Source organism: Microcaecilia unicolor, chromosome 4 (assembly GCF_901765095.1).
Source record: "Microcaecilia unicolor chromosome 4, aMicUni1.1, whole genome shotgun sequence".
Taxonomy (NCBI): Eukaryota; Metazoa; Chordata; class Amphibia; order Gymnophiona; family Siphonopidae; genus Microcaecilia; species Microcaecilia unicolor.
Genome location: NC_044034.1, coordinates 209,851,015 through 209,872,266, shown reverse-complemented (window position 1 = coordinate 209,872,266; position 21,252 = coordinate 209,851,015). Strand labels below are relative to the sequence as shown.

Sequence of the window (21,252 nt, the reverse complement as noted above, 5' to 3'; positions counted from 1 at the left end):
ATCATTAAGTTGAAGAGAGTCGGTGAAAGCAGCGATCCCTGAGGCACTCCATATTCGGGTTTCCATGGAGAAGATGTAATAGAATTTGAAAGCACTTGGTAATTTCTAGCGGTTATTGTACTGGTAGCCAATGAAGTTTTTGCAAAAATGGTGTGATGTGGTCATATCACTTGCAACCTTCTATGAGTCTTCCTGCTGCATTCTGAATTAACTGGAGCTGGTGCAGGCCCTTTGTAGTCAGACCATTGTATAGTGCATTGCAGTAATCCATTCTTGATGTTATCATGACGTGCACAATTGGGATAAGATTTACCTTCTCAATGTAAGGAGAGAGGCAGCATAACTGTCACAAATAGTAGAAGCAGCTCTTGAAGGTTGCTAGGATTTGGGGAATCAAAGTAAGTGTTGAATCTAACTGTATTCCAAAGTTCCTGACTTGTGTTTTGAGGGGGAGTTTGTACTTCCCAAAAAGTTTTTTGATGTCTGGTATGTATCCACTTATGTTAGGGACCCAGAGAAGCTCGGTTTTACTTGGGTTCAGGCAAAGTTTGTTGTGTTTAGCCCATTTTTGAATTGATGTTAGACAGGTAATCAGTTTATTCAAGGTAGGTAAGTCAGGTTCAATGGATATGAGTGGCTGCACATCATCCACATAGATGTAGACCTGAGTGTCCATTGAACGAATCAACTCAGCTAGTGTCACGTTTTCACAAAAGCAGGAACTAGGTTTGTGAGCCCTTGGACCACTGCCGAGGAGCAGCAGTGGCAGGCAAAACCACCCCACACAGGGATAAGGCAGAACTCTGACAGGGCCAGCTAGACTTCACCTGCACTTAGCCACCATTCCTCAGGAGTTGAGCCCCTGAGTGCAGGTGGCCGGCAGGACTTACTGGACAAGGCTGGAACTGGATTCCAGCAGGATACACACAGGGACTAGAGCACACAGGGAGGCTAGGCAGAAAACTAGACTAGGACTCTCAGACAGACAAGGGACAGATCTGAAAGCTGCAAGCAGCCACTGAAACAAGGAACAAACACAGATAGATAAGAGACAGAACTGAAAGCTGCCAGGCAGCCACTGAACAAGAAACAGAGACAACCTAGCACTAGACAAAGACATACAAACAAGAGCAAGACTGGGAAACAAGCAATACAGCAAACAAGCAGTACAGAACACAAAGCTACACCAAGACTAAACTAGAATCAGGCAAGAATACAGACTATAAACTGGACTAGACAGAAGTGCAGCAAGCACCAACAAACCAGGGCCTTAGGCGATGCAAAGGCAAAGCAGAGAGTTTCCAAATGGCTAATAAGCCCAGCAGCAGCTGAGATTCAGCTGCAGCAGTCACCAGGCAACTACGGATGCTGTGCAGGCTCAAACAAGCCAAGCAAGTCAAGCAGACCAGAAGATCCGGACTGGACTGGGCTGAAGTCTGGAACAGGAAACAGCACACAGACAATTCAATGCAGCCAGCACATAGAGACAGAGACAGAACTAACTCACAAAGAATAGACAGAAGCCAGCTCAGAAGCTGACCACAGGAAATAAGGTGAGTCTGAGAGGGGTCACGGCCACAGACGTGACAGCTAGTGGCTTGAGGTAGATATTGAACAGAATAGGTGACAGTATTGATCCTTGTGATACCCTGCAGGTCAGTGTCCATGGTGGTGATGAATTGCTGCCAAACATTATGGATTGTTGCCTGTGTGATAGATAAGATCTGAACCAGGCAAGTACTGTTCCATTGATACCTGTTTCTGTCAGTCGTGCTAGCATGATATCATGATCCATAGTGTCAAAAGTTGCTGAGAAATCTAGCAGTTCTAACATCGAGGTGAATCCCCTGTCTCGGTTTCTGTGAAGATCATCTAGTAGAGAGATACAAGGACCGTTTCTGTTTCATAACCGGGTCTGAATCCAGATGGACATGGATCTAGTCAGTTTTTCTCTTCTAGCCAATCATTAAGTTGAACAGACTGTTTGTTCGATGAGTTTCCTTAGAAATGGGATGTTGGAGGGGGGCGTGTCAAGATGGCGCCGTGAGCGGTAACGTTTGAGGTGTTCTCCGCTCTACAGTTGCTAAAACTTGTTTTTTCTAGTTGCCTCATTACAATATGCCGCATACAAAACGAAAGGGAACGATTCGGAAGAATCCCCTACCTTCTGGAACGTCCACGCCAGTAACTGTGGGCCTGGAGCGCTTCTTCCCCGCTCTTTCCCGACGTGGTGACGCGGAGTCCATAGCGGGAGAAACCGGTGAAGCGGTTCCCCCGCTGGAAATTGAAACATCTCTCTCCCCGCCAAGCTCTATGACGCCTCCTTGCCCTGCAGCTGCTGCGATTCGAACGGGGCTCCCTGTGGAACCCAGAAGGGGCGATCCCGAGGAGCCCAGAGGGGAGCTCGAATCTGGAGAAAACATTGCAGTTGCCGGAGAGATGGAGGTGAGCCTGGGGAAGATTTGGCTAAAGTTGGTAGAAATGGACAAAATATTGAAACAATCTTCTGAAGAGGTAAAGATATTGAATGTTAATATACAGGAGGTGAAGAACTCCCATGAGTTGGTGAAACAAGATTTGTCTTTGAAAATTGAGGCCTTGCAGGGAGAATCAAAACAAACTGAAGAATTTAAAATTGCAGTGATAAAGGATAATATGGATTTAAGAAGGAAGATAGAGCAAGTGGAGAACTATAATAGGAGATTAAATCTTCGAATACTGAATTTTCCTAGATTGATGGGAGTGTCCCCGAATGATATGTTTTGCAGATTTTTAAAAGAAAATTTGAAATTTCCCCAAGAAGTGTTTCCACCGTTAAATAAAATTTATTATATACCATCTACAATGAAAAAAATAGATTCAGAGAAGTCAATAGACCTGCAAAACGTCACAGATATTTTGGAACAATCAATTGAAGATGTAACAGAAAGAGGGACATTAATTGTTTCATTTGTATTTCAGCAGGATTTAAATGCAATAATGCGTTTATATTTTAAATCTACTGACTGTTTGTTTGCTGGTCAAAAAATTTGGCTTTACCCGGACGTGACGAAGTCTACTCAAGAAAGACGAAAAATATTCCTTTCTATGAGACCAAAAGTTTTGGAATTGGGGGCTTCATTTCTCCTGGCTTACCCTTGTAAATGTATTATTAGACTAAATCAGATAAAATATGTCTATTATTTGCCTAACCAACTTCAGACCTTCCTAGACAGCAAGAAATCTGTAGAGTAATAAAGAAGAAAGGAAAACGGAACCATAATTAAAATTATAATGATTTATGTATATATTATGTTTAAACTTCACTATATTCCTACCCCCCCTTATCTTCCATATTGAGGTCTAAGGAAGTCATGTTATATAAAGAAAATATTTTCTTGATTTCCTGACTTAAAAGCTTATTGTTTAATGGCTGTATTATACTTTGCAGTATTGATAATATCTGTATAAGTATTAAAAACTTAATAAAAATTATATATAATGAGAAATGGGATGTTGGATGCTGGCCGGTAACTTTCAAGTTTGTCCTGGTCAAGGTTGTTTTGCTTTAGCAAAGGGTGAACCACTGCCCTTTTTAATGCTGTTGGTAGTTGCCCATTAGAAAAAGAGGTGTTTACAGGTGCCTTCTATGAGGCCCATACTTGCCTACTGCACTGTCACGTTCCTCACATTGGTGAGGAGCGCTCCCTTGCTGCGGAGCGCTGGCCATCTTGGCAGGCCCGGCGCTCCGTTCTGCCGCTGTGGCGCGGAGCACCAGCCGTTGCTGCTGGTCCGACGCTCCGGCCCTTCGATTCGGTCTGCTCTGCCCTGGAAGGGGGTCTGCAGCATTGGGGGGCTCAGCTCGGGCTGAAACGATACCCTCAAACTACCCTTCCCACACAACTGCCCTACCACCGTACACACTGCTCCACTCACAAATCTAGTCCTCCTCAACTACCTTATATTCCATGAGCAGGGCCTGATTAAGTCATTGGCAAAGTTTGCACATATTTCCCCTCTGTCTCCTATTCTTTTTAATGTATTTTTTTTGCTTCTGTGGGGACATTACTTTGATCTATGAACTTACCTTTATATATATATACTGATGATGTGCAGATTATTTTTCCGATAAAGTTTCCAGCAGTGGATACATTTCATTTTGTAAATGAGTGTGTTTTTTTTAAATAATTAGCCATTTATTAAAATTAAATATAGAGAAAACTATATTGCAATGGGTTAGAGGGAAAAATGAGTGTATTCCAGCAGAGGGTCAGATATTGGATTGTAAGACCATACCCTTACAGTCAACTGCTCAGTCTGAGAGTGATACTAGATTCCACATCAACTTTGAAACACAAATTCATGGTATTATTTATGTAATTTTTGTTAAGTTATAGTTTATTCATCAAATTCATTCTTATTTTTCCTTAGATGATTTACAGAAAATAGTTTATGTCCTCGTTTTTTCGCAAACTGACTTTGAAATGTATTGAATTTAGGTATCACCAAAATTTGGTTACTCGTCCTCAATTAACCATGTCCTCATGTAACCAAAACTTCTGCTAAAACAAATGTATACTCTTTTCTATTCCCAATATTATGTATTTCACCATCATGTACCCAAAACTTGCTGTAAATCCAAATGTACACTCTTTTCTATTTCCAATATCCACGATGAATTGTAAGCCACATTGAGCCTGCAAAAAGGTGGGATAATGTGGGATACAAATGCAATAATAATAATAATTGATACAAAATGTAGCAGCTAAGATTATACTTCACAAGTCCAAATTTGATAGGGTCACTCCATGATAAATGTAATATTTGTTGCCGATTTCTGCCTATATTGAATTTAAAATTCTTTCTTTTAAGATATTATGGGGTCCTTTTACAAAGCTGTGGTAAGCACTAATGTGTGCTTATTGCAGGTTAAAAAGGCACTACCGCAAGATGCGCTCAGGCGTCCTGTGGTAGTTTTAGAATCGGTGTGTACTACTCATGTGCTAAACAATACGTTTTATTTTTTAGTGCAAGAGGCATGTTTTGAGGTAGAGAGTAGGCTTGCCCTGTGCTAGTCAGGTAATGCAGGTAAATCACCAAGCACTGCCTGATTAGTGTGGGGTTAGTATGGGAGCACTTACTGCCTAGTAAATAGGTAGCGGTAAAGGCTCATGTGTGGCCATTAATGGGATAATAGAAATTGTAGCCATTTTACAACCTGAAATTCTGGCACCACATGGCTCAAACTTTCAGAGAGACGAATCATGGTGGGAAAATTCTGAGAATTGCCGAGCTCCTGCGGGCCAGGAAGAATCACTTGGTGGGCCTGGTTCTGGCCCACAGGCTGTAGGTTAGACAAGCCTGATCTAGAGTGTAGTAGCTAAGATTTAATACTAAAAAAATATAGGGTTATGCATCTGGGCTGGAAAAACCCAAAGGAGCTGTAATATACAGGGGGATAAAATTCTTCTATGCACAAAAGAAGAGTGGTTGTGGTTGTAGAGGGGGTGGGTGGGGAAGATTAAAATGGTTAAAAGTTTGATGACTGTACTTGTCTCTTTGTATTGAGTAGGTGTTAGTTGTTCTGGCAAGGTTTCTATTGATGTTACCAATAGTTTCAATCTATTTTTGTCATCAATAAAATTTGTTTAAAGATAAAAGAAGAGTGGTTGTATCCAATGATGAAAAGATGACAAAAGATGTAGATACCATGATGGCAAAAACCAAATAAATGCTTGGGGCCCTATTACTAAGCCATGGTAAAAAGTGGCCTGCAGTAGTGCGAGCATGTCTTTTGGGAGCAAGCCGGGCCATTTTTTATCACATCTAGGAAAAAGGGCCTTTATTAAGGGGCTGGAAAATGGACATGTGCAAAAATTGAAACCAGCTTGCATCCATCAGCCTGAGACCTTTAGCACCACCCACTGACCTAGCGGTAAGGTCTTACACGCTACCCAGGTGGTAAGCATGCAGCACGCGCCAACTGCCGTTTACCACTGGGTAGGTACCCCGTGAGAGAAAATAGAAAATATTTTCTACTGCGTGTTTTTGGCACGTGACAAATTTGGAATTACCGCCCAGGGCATGTGGTAGCTGGGCAGTAATGCTGATTTGGCATACGCTGGACACACATAGGCCCTTATGTGCCTTTGTAAAAGGACCCCTGGGTGCATAGGAAGAGGAATGGCCAGCAGGAGAAATGAGGTGCTGGAACTTCTTTTGGAGTACCCTGAGCAATTCTGGAGACCACACCCTTTAAAAGGATATAAATAGTTTGGAGCTGGTCCGGAGGTTGGTAATGGTCTTCAACATAAGGCATTTAGATACTGACTTAAAAATTTCAATATGCATACTTTAGAAGAAACTCTTAAAAACAAGTTTCTAATAACCGGTCAAGCAGTTTTACACCTTCTGGTGCTTAAAGCAACATGCTACAGCAGTGGAGAAAAAAGACCTCAGCTATTTCTTCACTGCCCTTAACAGGCAGCTACAGCACACAGAAAGCCATCATTGGTCAGAAAAAAAACTCCACTTAATGACTCGTACCAGAAATAAAAAAGACTGCAATGACACTTGTTCAGGAAACAAGTGATAGTGACAGCTAAAGGCCCTTTTACTAAGCAGTGGGCTTACCGCTCGCTAAACCAGAACTACTGCCGGGTTACCACAGCAGCCCGGCAGTACTTCCCACCCCCAGCACGGCGTCATATCTGGCGCTACAAAAATATATTTATTTATTTTTGTAGCACCGGAGAGTACCTAGCAGTAATCAGGCAGTGCCGTGCGCTGCCTAGATACCGCTGGGTTAGCGTGGAAGACCTTACCGCTACTTCAATGGGTGGCGGTAAGGGTTCCCCCCGATATGGCTGCACGACAAGTGCTTTACTTGCCACACAGCCATTTCCTGCAGGAAAGAGAGACTTCCAGTTTACCTGCTGTGGTAAAAGGGGACCTTTGCGCACATGGAAAACATGCGCTGACGCCAGCACAGGCTCCCTTTTGCCGCAGCTTGGTAAAAGGGGCCCTATGCAACTTACGCTATTACAAGGGAAGCTGTGTTTTCTGCTGTTGGACCTTTTTTTAGAAACCAGATGCCGGAATGGATGCAACAGGGGTGATATGATAGAAGTCTACAAGATGAGTGGAATGGAGCGGACAGATGTGAAGCGTTTGTTTACACTTTCTAACAATAATAGAACCAGGGGACATAAGATGAAGCTAGAATGTGGTAGATTTAAAACAAATAGGAGAAAGTTATTATTATTATTATTAGCATTTGTATAGCACTACCAGACGCACACAGCACTAAACACCTGATACAAAGAGACAGTCCCTGCCCAAAAGAGCTTACAATCTAAATAATACAGACAGACAAGACAGTTACAGGTGAAGGAAGTAATGGTTGAGAAGGGAGGAAGGGACAAAGTAATGGGTGAGAAGGGAGTTAGACTCTGGAACTCGTTGCCAGAAAATGTAGTGACAGCAGTTGGCATTGCTGAGTTTAAAGGAGGTTTGGACAGATTCCTGAAAGAAAAGTCCATTGAACATTATTAATTTAAAATTTGTTTTGTTTGGGTTTTTGCCGGGCTCTTGAGGCCTGGATTGGCCACTGTCAGAGACAGGATGCTGGGCTTGATGGACCCTTGGTCTTTTCCCAGTATGGCGGTGCTTATGTGCTAACACTAGAATTTTCCACTTTAAGAGAAAGCTTAAGACATATCTTTCTCTTCAAACTTTTTATGCATAATGGATTTTGATTCTGTGGTTGTTTTGGATAAGGTGGTGGATTGATTAAAAGGCGCAGAAGGGTTTTCTCATTGTTTTTTATTTTTATGTTATTGTTTTATGTACTTTTCAATTGTACTTAAGAATATAAGAATAGCCATACTGGGTCAGACCAATGGTTCATCTAGCCCAGTATCCTGCTTCCAACAGTGGCCAATCCAGGTCACAACTACCAGGCAGAAACCCAATTAGTAGCAACATTCCATGTAGAATCTCAAATAGTAATAACAATTCATGCTACCAATCCTGGGGCAAGCAGTGGCTTCCCCCATGTCCATCTCAATCACAGACCTTTCCTCCAGGAACTTGTCCAACCCTTTTTAAAACCCAGATACGCGAGCCGCTGTTACCACATCCTCTGTTTTAAAACTATTTCCAAGTAACTTCATTGAGTGTCCCATGGTCTTTGTACTTTTTTTGAAAGAGTAAAAAAATAAATTCACTTCTACCCATTCTAGGATTTTATAGACCTCAATTATATCTCCCTCATTCGTATCTTTTCCAAGCTGAAGAGCCTTACCCTCTTTAGTCTTTCATCATATGGGAGGAGTTCCATCCTCTTTATCATTTTGGTCACTCTTCTTTGAACCTTTTCTAATTCTGCTATGTCTATTTTGAGAAATGGTGACCAGAACTGAACGCAATACTCAAGGTGAGGTCGCATCATGAAACTATACAAAGGCATTATAATAGCCTTGGTCTTATTTTACATCCCTTTCCAAATAATTCCTACCATCCTGCTTGCTTTTTTGGCCACCGCTGCACACTGGGCAGAAGATTTCAGTATATTGTCTATAGTGACACCTAGATCTTTTTCTTGACTGCTGACTCCTAAGGTGGACCTTTGCATTTTTCCACATTAAATTTCATCTGCCATTTGGATGCCCAGTTTTCCAGTTTCCTAAGGTATTTTAAAGTCCACCTTAGGCAAGTAAAATTCTCTGCCGGAAAATTATTATTGCTTTTGAGGAAAAGTCTTCAGACACTCGGTACCAGCTGATTCTAATCTCATTAGGACAGGTGACCGGCTTGCTTAGCGTATACCTTAATTTCAATCATACAGTATGTACGCTAGCGAGTATCCTCATTAGTCAGAAAAACCTCAATATTGTTAACTGTGTTTGAATCTTATTTCCTTTAATAAAGAGTTAAGAAACTGGTACTTAGCTGTGTTTTATGCCGAGACTATATCGTGTGTCTATGCCCAACAGCAAGCTCCTGCTTCACTTGACCTCTAGTCATTATAAGTAATTAGACTAATTAGATAAAGAAGGAAGAAAAGTTTGTTCCTCATACAAAGGTCACAGAACAGAGAGAAAGCAGAGACAGAAAGAATGAATGAAAGAACGGTTCATAGCTATAGAGAATTAGTTTCTACCAACATTTGCTTATTTCCGATCTGACGAAGAAGAGCAACCTTCGAAAGCTAATCAAGAAATGTGTTAAGTTATGTCCAATAAAAAAAAGTATCATCTTATTTTCTTTTCTATGTTTTATTTTGTTTTATTTCTATTAATTACCTTTAAAAGTGGACTAACACGGCTACCACACCTCTCTATCAAGGGGGGGGGGGGGGGGGGGGGGAAGTAAAACCCCCTTGGGAAAAACCATAGGCCATTGGATGGATCTGAAACACTCTCTTTCCAAGCATGCCTGGTTTTTAAGAGTTCCTTTGTCTGCAGCAGGGTTTTATAGACTGTTGTGAGCATCCACCTCATCTCTACCCTGGACCAATCATAGCTGCTGCATATGGGCTGTAGACTTGTAATTGGAACTTTCATATGTGCTGGAAGCTTGCAATTGGTCCTTGCCATACCTTATAACTTTTGGAACAGGATATACCAGGAGGGGCATAATCGAACGGGGATGACCATCTGTAAGGATGCCCCGGCGAAGGGGTGGGGAAACCGCTATTATCGAAACAAGATGGGTGTCCATCTTTCATTTCGATAATACGGTCGGGGACGCCCAAATCTCAACATTTAGGTCGTTCTTAGAGATGGTTGTCCCCGGTTTTCAGCGATAATGGAAACCGATGACATCCATCTCAAAAACAACCAAATCCAAGGCATTTGGTCGTGGGAGGATCCAGCATTCGTAGTGCACTGGTCCCCCTCACATGCCAGGACACCAACCGGGCACCCTAGGGGGCACTGCAGTGGACTTCACAAATTGCTCCCAGGTGCATAGCTCCCTTACCTTCGGTGCTGAGCCCCCCCAAATCCCCCCCAAACCCACTCCCCACAACTGTACACCATTACCATAGCCCTAAGGGGTGAATGGGGGCATCTAGAGGTGGGTACAGTGAGTTTTGAAGGACTCACATTTACCAGCACATGTAACAGGTAGGGGGGATGGGCTTGGGTCCGCCTACCTGAAGTGCACTGCACCCTCTAAAACTACTCCAGGGACCTGCATACTGCTGTCATGGAGCTGGGTATGACATTTGAGGCTGGCATAGAGGCTGGCAAAACATTTTTTAAATTATTTTTTAGGGTGGGAGGGGGTTGGTGACCACTGGGGGCATAAGGGGAGGTCATCCCCAATTCCCTCCAGTGGTCATCTGGTCAGTTTGGGCACCTTTTTGAGGCTTGGTCGTGAAAAAAAATGGACCAAGTAAAGTCGACCAAATGCTTGTCAGGGATGCCCTTCTTTATTTCCATTATCGGCCGAGGATGCCCATCTGTTAACCATGCCCCAGTCACGCCTTCGCTACGCCTCCGACATGCCCCTGTGAACTTTAGTCATCCCCATGACGGAAAGCAGTTGAGGACGCCCAAAATCGGCTTTCGATTATGCCGATTTGGGCGACCCTGAAAGAAGGACGCCCATCTCCCGATTTGTGTCGAAAGATGGGCGCCCTTCTCTTTCGAAAATGCTCCTGCAGGTATCTGAATTGCCTTAGCAACATGAGACCCCATCAGAGCATGTGACCAGTCAGAAATTCCTTCATGTGGCAGATAGGAAAAAGAGAGTTTTGGGGGATGGGAAATAGTGCAGTATACCTGAAATAAAAGTTAATTATAGACACCAGTCATTCTCTTCATTGCCAAATATGTTTTACAGACTGGATTTTATAATACATTTACAAGGAAATTAAAAAAAATTCTGCTCCCACTGTAACACCCCCGGATGTAAGAACAAGAACTGCTGAGTCTCTCTCGTCACATCAGGAAGCATTGATATTTTCAGATTCATAAATTAATTGCCCATGATTTTTAAAGAACCATTTATGTAGCCATTCTCAATGAGAAAACAAATTAAAGTCACCATATGTGTTGCAGGCACACACTGCTCTGAATCTCAAGTTTCCAGCAATTTTGCAACATCCATACTGTCCATTTCTACATCTAAAGTTCCTTGTGCTTGTGGTTGTGACCTTACTGGCAAATAATACACCTTCATTATGGGTGGATAATTAGCTGGGGATACTTTCAAAACACCAGACATATATTTTTTAAAAACATATCCTTTGCTCACATAGGTGAATGTGGAAAATTAAGTAAACTTAAATTTAAACTTCTAACAGAATTTTACAAAGACTCAGTCTTTAACCTCAGTACGTAAATATTTTTAATGTCTCCTGAAGATCTTTAATTGATTCTTGAAAGAATTGATTTACAGTATCTTCCAATGCTTTAAATTTCTGAGACCTGGCATTAACATGTGGGAATAACATCTCAGTTAATTCAGAGATGGCTTCCCATATTGTATCTAAATTAATAACTGGTAGATGAGCCAGAAGAAAGCTAGGTGCAGGCAGACCTGAAGTAGCCTCAGGAGACTGTACACTTGAGGGTTCTGCTTTATCTGCTAGTTGACCTGGCAGCCTTCCATTTTGCTGCTCCTGTTCCACCTTGCCAGAGATGCTCAACATGGCTGGAACTTCCTCTAAGTCCCTCCACTCACCACCGGGTTTAGGCTGGAAGCACTGTTCCCTCTAAGCATCCCCTCCGACTCCTGCTCAGCTGAGAGAGAACCGTGGCTGGAAGTTCCTCTCCTTTCATGTACTGCAGCAGCATCTTCTCGGAGCAGTGCAAGGCTACTAGCACTAGGGAACTTCACGTCTGAGGTTTGAGGAGAATCATTCTCTGATCTAGACTATGAGTGACCTCTTCAAAAGATGAGTCTTGCGTTCCTTCCGTAGACAACATCTGAGCTGGGGTTTCCGCAGATTGAACAAACAGACTCCATCATGCGCCACAGTGGCATCCATAGGGCCAACCACTAGAGACACAAAAGGCCAGGAGGAGGTAGCCCATCATCTATACATACTGGGAAAGACCAAAGGTCCATCGAGCCCAGCATCCTGTTTCCAACAGTGGCCAATCCAGGTCACAAATACCAGGCAAGATCCCCAAAATGTACAAAACATTTTATACTGCTTATCCCAGAAATAGTGGATTTTCCACAAGTCCATTTAATAACGGTCTATGGACTTTTCCTTTAGTAAGCCGTCCAAACCTTTTTTAAACTCCGCTAAGCTTTACCTTTACCACATTCTCTGGCAATGAATTCCAGAGTTCAATTACACGTTAAGTGAAGAAAAATTTTCTCCAACTTGTTTTAAATTTACTACATTGTAGCTTCATCGCATGCCCCCTAGTCCTAGTATTTTTGGAAAGCGTGAACAGACGCTTTACATCTACCCGTTCAACTCCACTCATTATTTTATAGACCTCTATCATATCTCCCCTCAGCCGCCTTTTCTCCAAGCTGAAGAGCCCTAGCCGCTTTAGCCTTTCCTCATAGGGAATTCGTCCCATCCCCTTTATCATTTTCGTCGCCCTTCTCTGTACCTTTTCTAAGTCCACTATATCTTTTTTGAGATGCGGCGACCAGAATTGAACATAATATTCGAGGTGCGGTCGCACCATGGAGTAATACAAAGGCATTACAACATCCTCATTTTTGTTTTCCATTCCTTTCCTAATAATACCTAACATTCTATTTGCTTTCTTAGCCGCAGCAGCACACTGAGCAGAAGGTTTCAACGTATCATCAACAACGATACCTAGATCCCTTTCTTGGTCCGTGACTCCTAACGTGGAACCTTGCATGACATAGCTATAATTCGGGTTCCTCTTTCCCACATGCATCACTTTGCACTTGCTCATATTGAACATCATCTGCCATTTAGACGCCCAGTCTCCCAGTCTCGTAAGGTCCGCTTGTAATTTTTCACAATCCTACCGCGATTTAATGACTTTGAATACCTTTGTGTCATCAGCAAATTTAATTACCTCACTAGTTACTCCCATCTCTAGGTCATTTATAAATATGTTAAAAAGCAGCAGTCCCAGCACAGAGCCCTGGGGAACCTCACTAACTACTCTTCTCCATTGAGGATACTGACCATTTAACCCTCTTTTAACCAGTTTTTAATCCACGATAGAACACTACCTCCTATCCCATGACTCTCTAATTTCCTCTGGAGTCTTTCATGAGGTACTTTGTCAAACGCCTTCTGAAAATCCAGATACACAATATCAACCGGTTCCCCTTAATCCACATGTTTGTTCACCCTTTCAAAGAAATGCAGTAGATTGGTGAGGCAAGATTTCCCTTCACTATATCCATGTTGACTTTCTGCCTTATTTTCGAAAGTGATGGGTGCCCAGATTTCGACCCAAATCGGGAGATAGGCGTCAATCTCGCAAAGGCGCCCAAATCGGTATAATCGAAAGCTGATTTTGGGCGTCTTCAACTGCAATCTGTTGCGGAAATGGGCAAAGTTGACAGGGGCGTGTCGGAGGCGTGGTGAAGGCGGGACTGGGGCGTGTTTATCGGCCGAGGAGAGATGGGTGCCTTCGGCCGATAATGGAAAAAAGAAAGGTGTTTTTAGCGCGAATTTGGGTCATTTTTATTGGACCCTTTTTTTTCATGAACAAGTCCCAAAAAAGTGCCCTAAATGACCACATGACCACCGAAGGGACTCGGGGATGACCACCCCTGACTCCCCCAGTGGTCACTAACCCCCTCCCACCATAAAAAATAACTTTATCAACTTTTTTTTCTAGCCTGTATGCCAGCCTCAAATGCCATACCCAGCTCCATCACAGCAGTATGCAGGTCCCTGGAGCAGTTGTTAGTGGGTGCAGTGGATTTCACCCAGGTGGACCCAGGCCCACCCCCTCTACCTGTTACACTTGTGGTGGTAAATGGGAGCCCTCCAAACTGTCCCCATAACCCACTGTACCCACATGTAGGTGCCCCCCTTCAGCCATAAGTGCTATGGTAATGGTGTAAAGGTGTGGGCAGTGGGTTTTGGGGGGGGGGGATTTGAGGGGCTCAGCACCCAAGGGATGGGAGCTATGGACTTGGGAGGTATTTAATTTTTTTTTCTAATTGTTACAAGTGCCCCCTAGGTTGCCCGGTTGGTGTCCTGGCATGTGAGGGGGACCAGTGCACTCCGAATCCTGGCCCCTCCCATGACCCAATGCCTTGGATTTGTTTGCTTTTGAGCTGGGCGCCTTCGGTTTCCATTATCGCTGAAAAAAAAAACGCCCAGCTCAAATCCGCACAAATCCGATGCATGTGCCGGGCACAAACCGTATTATCAAAAAATAAAAAAGGGCACCCATTTTTTTTCGAAAATACAGTCTGTCCCTCCCCTTCACGTACCCGTTCGCAGACATAGATGCCCATGGAGATGGGCGTTCGCATTCGATTATGCCCCTCTTTGTCTCATTAATCCATGCTTTTGAATATGCTCTGTAATTTTGTTCTTAATAATAGTCTCTACCATTTTGCCCGGCACCGACATCAGACTCACCGGTCTATAATTTCCCAGATCTCCTCTGGAACCTTTTTTGAAAATCGGCGTTACATTGGCCACCCTCCAATCTTCTGGTACCACGCTCGATTTTAAGAATAAATTATATATTTCTAACAATAGCTCCGCAAGCTCATTTTTCAGTTCTATCAGTACTCTGGGATGAATACCATCTGGTCCAGGAGATTTGCTACTCTTCAGTTTGTAGAACTGCCCCATTACATCCTCCGACTCGTCAGCTTCAAATACCATTTCTGGCACCGGTATCCCACCCAAATCGTCCTTGGTGAAGACCGAAGCAAAGAATTCATTTAATCTCTCCGCTACGGCTTTGTCTTCCCTGATCGCCCCTTTTACTCCTCGGTCATCTAGCGGTCCAACTGATTCTTTTGCCGGCTTCCTGCTTTTAATATACCTAAAAATGTTTTTACTATGTGTTTTTGTCTCCAATGCAATCTTTTTTTCGAAGTCCTTCTTAGCTTTCCTTATCAGCGTTTTGCATTTGACTTGACATTCCTTATGCCGTTTCTTATTATTTTCAGTCGGTTCCTTCTTCCATTTTCTGAAGGATTTTCTTTTAGCTCTAATAGCTTCCTTCACCTCACTATTTAACCACTCCGGCTGTCGTTTGGTCTTCTGTCCTCCTTTTTTAATACGCGGAATATATTTGGGCTGGACTTCCAGGATGGTGTTTTTGAACAGCATCCACGCCTGATGTAAATTTTTGACCCTTGCAGTCATTCCTCTAAGTTTTTTTTCACCGTTCTTCTCATTTTATCATAGTCTCCTTTTTTAAAGTTAAACGCTAATGTATTTGATTTCTTATGTATACTTACTTCAAAGCTAATATCAAATCCGATCATATTATGATCACTGTTATCAAGCGGCCCCAGCACCATTACCTCCTGCACCAGATCATGTGCTCCACTAAGGACTAGGTCTAGAATTTTTCCTTCTCTCGTCGGTTCCTGTACCAGCTGCTCCATAAAGCTGTCCTTGATTTCATCAAGGAATTTTACCTCCCTAGCATGTCCCGATGTTACATTTACCCAGTCGATATCAGGGTAATTGAAATCACCCATTATTATTGTGTTGCCCAGTTTGTTTGCATCCCTAATTTCCTTTAACATTTCTGCATCCGTCTGTTCATCCTGGCTAGGCGGACAGTAGTACACTCCTATCATTATCCTTTTTTTTTTTTTACATTTGTACCCCGCGCTTTCCTACTCATGGCAGGCTCAATGCGGCTTACATGGGGCAATGGAGGGTTAAGTGACTTGCCCAGAGTCACAAGGACCTTTACACATGGAATTTCAATCCACAGTGATTCCAAGAAGTGCTTTGTTTCCTGCAGAATTTTCAATCTATTTGATTCAAGGCTCTCGTTAATATACAATGCTACCCCTCCACCAATTCGATCCACCCTATCACTACGATATAATTTGTACCCCGGTATGACAGTGTCCCACTGGTTAGCCTCCTTCCACCAGGTCTCAGAAATGCCTATTATATCTAATTTTTCATTAAGTGCAATATATTCTAACTCTCCCATCTTATTTCTTAGGCTCCTGGCATTCGCATAAAGACATGCTTAGTACTTGACAGTACTAATTTGCAATCTTTTGTCTGATTTTTATTTTTATTTAGGGACACCTGATCTACTACGGTCTCTTTTGCAACCTCACTATCAGAATACCCTATCTTCCCTGTTTTGGTGATATCTTTGAAAGATACCTTAGCCCGAACCATGCGCTTTTGAGTGACTGTCAGCCTTCCCCCCATTTCTAGTTTAAAAGCTGCTCTATCTCCTTTTTAAATGCCACTACTACTACTACTACTATTTAGGATTTCTATAGCGCTACAAGGCATACGCAGCGCTGCACAAACATAGAAGAAAGACAGTCCCTGCTCAAAGAGCTTACAATCTAATAGACAAAAAATAAATAAAGTAAGCAAATCAAATCAATTAGTGTGAACGGGAAGGAAGAGAGGAGGGTAGGTGGAGGCGAGTGGTTACAAGTGGTTACAAGTCAAAAGCAATGTTAAAGAGGTGGGCTTTCAGTCTAGATTTAAAGGTGGCCAAGGATGGGGCAAGACGTAGGGGCTCAGGAAGTTTATTCCAGGCATAGGGTGCAGCGAGACAGAAGGCGCGGTCTGGAGTTGGCAGTAGTGGAGAAGGGAACAGATAAGAAGGATTTATCCATGGAGCGGAGTGCACGGGAAGGGGTGTAGGGAAGGACGAGTGTGGAGAGATACTGGGGAGCAGCAGAGTGAGTACATTTATAGGTTAGTAGAAGAAGTTTGAACAGGATGTGAAAACGGATAGGGAGCCAGTGAAGGGTCTTGAGGAGAGGGGTAGTATGAGTAAAGCGACCCTGGCGGAAGATGAGACGGGCAGCAGAGTTTTGAACCGACTGGAGAGGGGAGAGGTGACTAAGTGGGAGGCCAGCAAGAAGCAGATTGCAGTAGTCTAAACGAGAGGTGACAAGGGTGTGGATGAGGGTTTTGGTAGAGTGCTCGGAAAGAAAGGGGCAGATTTTACGGATGTTGTAAAGAAAGAAACGACAGGTCTTGGCAATCTGCTGGATATGAGCAGAAAAGGAGAGAGAAGAGTCAAAGATGACCCCAAGGTTTTGAGCTGAGGAGACAGGGAGAATGAGAGAGCCATCAACAGAAATAGAAAACGGGGGGAGCGGGGAGGTGGATTTGGGGGGGAAAATGAGAAGCTCGGTTTTGGTCATATTTAATTTCAGGTGGCGTTGAGACATCCAGACAGCAATGTCAGACAAGCACGCTGAAACTTTGGTTTGAATGCAAGGTGAGATATCAGGAGTAGAAAGGTAGATTTGGGAGTCATCAGCATAGAGATGGTAGGAAAAGCCATGGGATGAGATTAATGAACCAAGGGAAGAAGTGTAGATAGAAAAGAGGAGGGGACCAAGAACAGAACCCTGAGGTACGCCGACAGGCAGAGGGATAGAAGTAGAAGAGGATCCACCAGAGTGTTCACTCTAACACTAAAGGTGCGGAGGGAGAGGTAGGAAGAGAACCAGGAAAGGACAGAGCCCTGGAATCCAAGTGAGGACAGCAGCCTGGTCCCACCCTGGTTAAGGTGGAGCCCATCCTTTCGGAATAGGCTCCCCCTTCCCCAGAGCGTTGCCCAGTTCCTAACAAATCTAAAACCCTCCTCCCTGCACCATCGTCTCATCCATGCATTGAGACTCTGGAGCTCTGCCTGTCTCTTGTGCCCTGCGCGTGGAATAGGTAGCATTTCAGAAAATGCTACCCTAGAGGATCTGGATTTGAGCTTCCTACCTAAGATCCTAAATTTGGCTTCCAGAACCTCTCTTCCACATTTTCCTATGTCATTGGTACCCACATGTACCAAGACAGCCGACTCCTCCCCAGCACTATCTAAAATCCTATCTAGGTGATGCGTGAGGTCCGCCACCTTCGCACCAGGCAGGCAAGTCACCAGACGATTCTCATGTCCACCAGCCACCCAGCTATCTATATGCCTAATGATCGAATCACCAACTACAACAGCTGTCCTAACCTTTCCCTCCCGGGCAGCACTTGGAGACATATCCTCGGTGCAAGAGGATAGTACATCCCCTGGTGGGCAGGTCCTAGCCACAGGAGTACTTTCTACTTCACCAGGGTGATGCTCTCCTTCTAGGAGACCTCCCTCCTCCAAGGTAGCACAATGGCTACCAGACTGGAGGTGGGACTTTTCTACAACATCCCTGTAGGGCTCCTCAATGTACCTCTCTGTCTCCCTCAGCTCCACCAAGTCTGCTACTCTAACCTCAAGAGAATGGACATGTTCCCTGAGAGCTAGGAGCTCTTTGCATTGGGCACACACATATGACATTTCACCAACTGGGAGATAATCATACATGTGACACTCAATGCAAAAGTTTCCCCATTAAAGAAAAAGAAAAGAAGCAAAACAGCACATTGCAGAGGCTAGCATGTCACTGCCATCTTGGATCATTGACAATAGAGACATTCAGATATCTCCATGGTATAAATGCACAAGAAGTGGGCCTCTTTGAATTAAAAATAAAGTTCTAGAACAAGGGGTCATAGCTTGAGGGTGAAGGGAGGTAGACTCAGGAGCAATCTAAAGAAATATTTATTTATGGAAAGGGTGGTGGACACTGTTCCCACTAAGCTGAGCAGGAGTCCTCCAAGTACATTGTTGCCAGTAGGGGGGGGGGGGGGGGTGGTGCTTCAATATTGTGTTTTCAATTTCTAGGAATAGGCAGGTTCCCTGGAATCCTGCAGAGCTTGCCTATCCGTCACTATGGAAAAAATGATAGTGAAACAGCATTCCTCACTGGCAGGACTGTACGTGAGGACTCCTGCTCATACTCTATCTGAATTCAGGAAGGCAAGGGACAAGCACAGAGGACCTATAAAGGAGAGGAAGGGATTGTAGATCTTAGTATTTGGTGTGGACCAGTGGCTTAGCTATGTGGGGCCACAGGGGCCTGGGTCCCCAAATTTCCTCTGGGCCCCTGGTTTTGCATGCTCAAGGTCACTACAAGGAGGGTGCAGGAGGTGAGGGAAAGTGAGAGTAAGGCAGGCAATGCAGTGGAGCCGGAGACCGGCGCTGGACAAGGCTTCAGCTGGCATGGGTTGGGGACCCCCGCCAGCCAAGGTATTTGCTGTGGCAGTGGGTGGGGAGAGACAGAGTGGTGAGGCAGCGGCAGACCAAAATGTGCCTCCCCCCCACACCTCAGGCTCTGGCCACCTCCCACCGCAAGGTCTGGCTATGCCCCTGGTGTGGACTGAATAGAACCTATGATCTTTATTTGAAGTCATTTTCTATGTTTCTATGTTTCATTATACTGTATTTTTGAACATTCTTCTGTTGTATGCTGTAGTCTATAGGGTATTTGTGGAATAGTGGTTAATTAAACTTTTATAAATAATGCTAGACCAAGAATGGAAGAGTAGCCTAATCGTTAGAGCAATGGCTGAGAACTGGAGAAGTCAGGTTCAAATCTCACTCCTGCTCCTTGTGATCTTGGGCAAGTCACTTACCTTTCCATTGCCTCAGGTTCAAACTAAGGGTCCTTTTACTAAGCCACGGTAAAAAGCCTGCAGCAGTGTAGGCACGTGTTTTGGGTGTGTGCTGGGCCAGTTTTTACCACGTCTGCAAAAAAGGACTTTTTTAAAATAATGGGACGGGAAAAGGGATGCGGTAAAACTGAAACTGGCATACGCCCAAAGCTGGTCTGAGCCCTTAATGCCACCCATTGATCTAGTGGTAAGGGATCACATGCTACACACGCGGTGACCAGTCAGCACAAGCCAACTGCCAATTACCGCCAGAAATGGCGCGTGTGGGAGGAAATAAATAAAAAAAAGCATCCAGATGCACACCAAATCTGAAATTACCACCAGGGGTGTGCGCTGACCTGGGGTAGCCTCATTCTGGCACATGCTGCATGCGCGTAGAGCCTACTGCGGCTTAGTAAAAGGGCCTCTAATAGTGCAATGCCTTCTGGGACAGGAAAATACCTACTGTACCTGAATGAAACTTGCCTTGAGCTACTACTAAAAAAAGGTGGCAGCCAAATCCAAGTCTCCCATTCCAAATAAAACATAAATCTAATGAAACATATAAAAAAAACATCTAAGAGAAGAAATGATAGGACAGGCAGTGCCTGAGGGCAGCTAAAAGTCATAAGCCACGTGAAAACCTACAGAATTTACAGTGACTCAGAGAATCTGCTTCCCACAATCATACAACTTAACAGACTTACTGGAAGGATGTGTATAGCCTGCCTGGATATTAGCTTGATTCTCATAACATGTTGTGTATCTGAAATGGAGCACACAGACAGAAAGAGAGATTAGGGGGGATTAGTGACTGTCTGCCTTTCTGTTAGATTGTCATACCTGTTTCTGTGTCCTTTTATAGTCAGTGAAAAAGAAATCAAATGGAAAGAAAGGATAAGTGCATTAAGGATCAGAGAGCTTCCTGGAAAGACACAGAAGGATGGAAAGAAAGAGAGGAGAGGGAGATTTGTCATCATACGACAGAGAAAGAAGAAGTTCAGAGTACCTGTAGATGAGACTAATGCTGAAGTATAAGATGATAAAGATGAGGAACTCAAGGTAGAGGAGTTTATAGATACTCCCCTTCCATCTCAGCAACAGCTGGGAGAAGGTCCCCAGTCGGACGTTAGCCACCCGGCTGGTGTATGTCACAGTCATCACAGAACCTGAAAAAAAGAGAAGCCACATTTTTCACTCAAAATGTACAATGAGGAAATTAGGATTTTCAAAGATCAGATTGTCTTCAATATATGAGAAAAATAAGTCACCATCCAAAGTACAAATCTGTCTGTTCCACATAACTGACCCAAAGGCAACTCCATTTTTAAGCTGTAAGAATAGCAACTGTGAAACTGAAGATAGTTTTTTCATTCAGAAGGTTTCCTATAGAAGCAGGTTATTAGACAGCACTTCCACTTAACAATACAGAAGTCCAAAAAATTCATGGTTACTATAAATAGTAAAATAGAAATTATTGTTTAGAGAATTCATCCAGTTGAATAAGTCATCCAGTTCTGCTTTACTACAATTAAGTAACTTTCTTCTAAAAAATCTCTTCCGTAGTAATAATTTTTGCAAAATTTCTATTATGGATAAAATAGATCTTCCTTAAATTTTGGTGCTGGTTACTGATGGGGTTA

At 43.5% G+C, this 21,252-nt stretch overlaps 1 protein-coding gene across 2 annotated transcripts in view; it reads right to left on the bottom strand.

Annotated features, from left to right (window-relative positions):
* Positions 1-20,770, bottom strand: part of BEST1 (bestrophin 1) — an 84,394-nt gene extending 63,624 nt beyond the window's left edge. For both annotated transcript variants that reach the window (XM_030201186.1, XM_030201187.1), the window contains exon 1: positions 20,619-20,770. In XM_030201186.1, coding sequence (XP_030057046.1) covers positions 20,619-20,770 — 152 coding nt within the window. The remainder of the gene's footprint in view (positions 1-20,618) is intronic.
* Between the last annotated feature and the right edge of the window lie 482 nt (positions 20,771-21,252).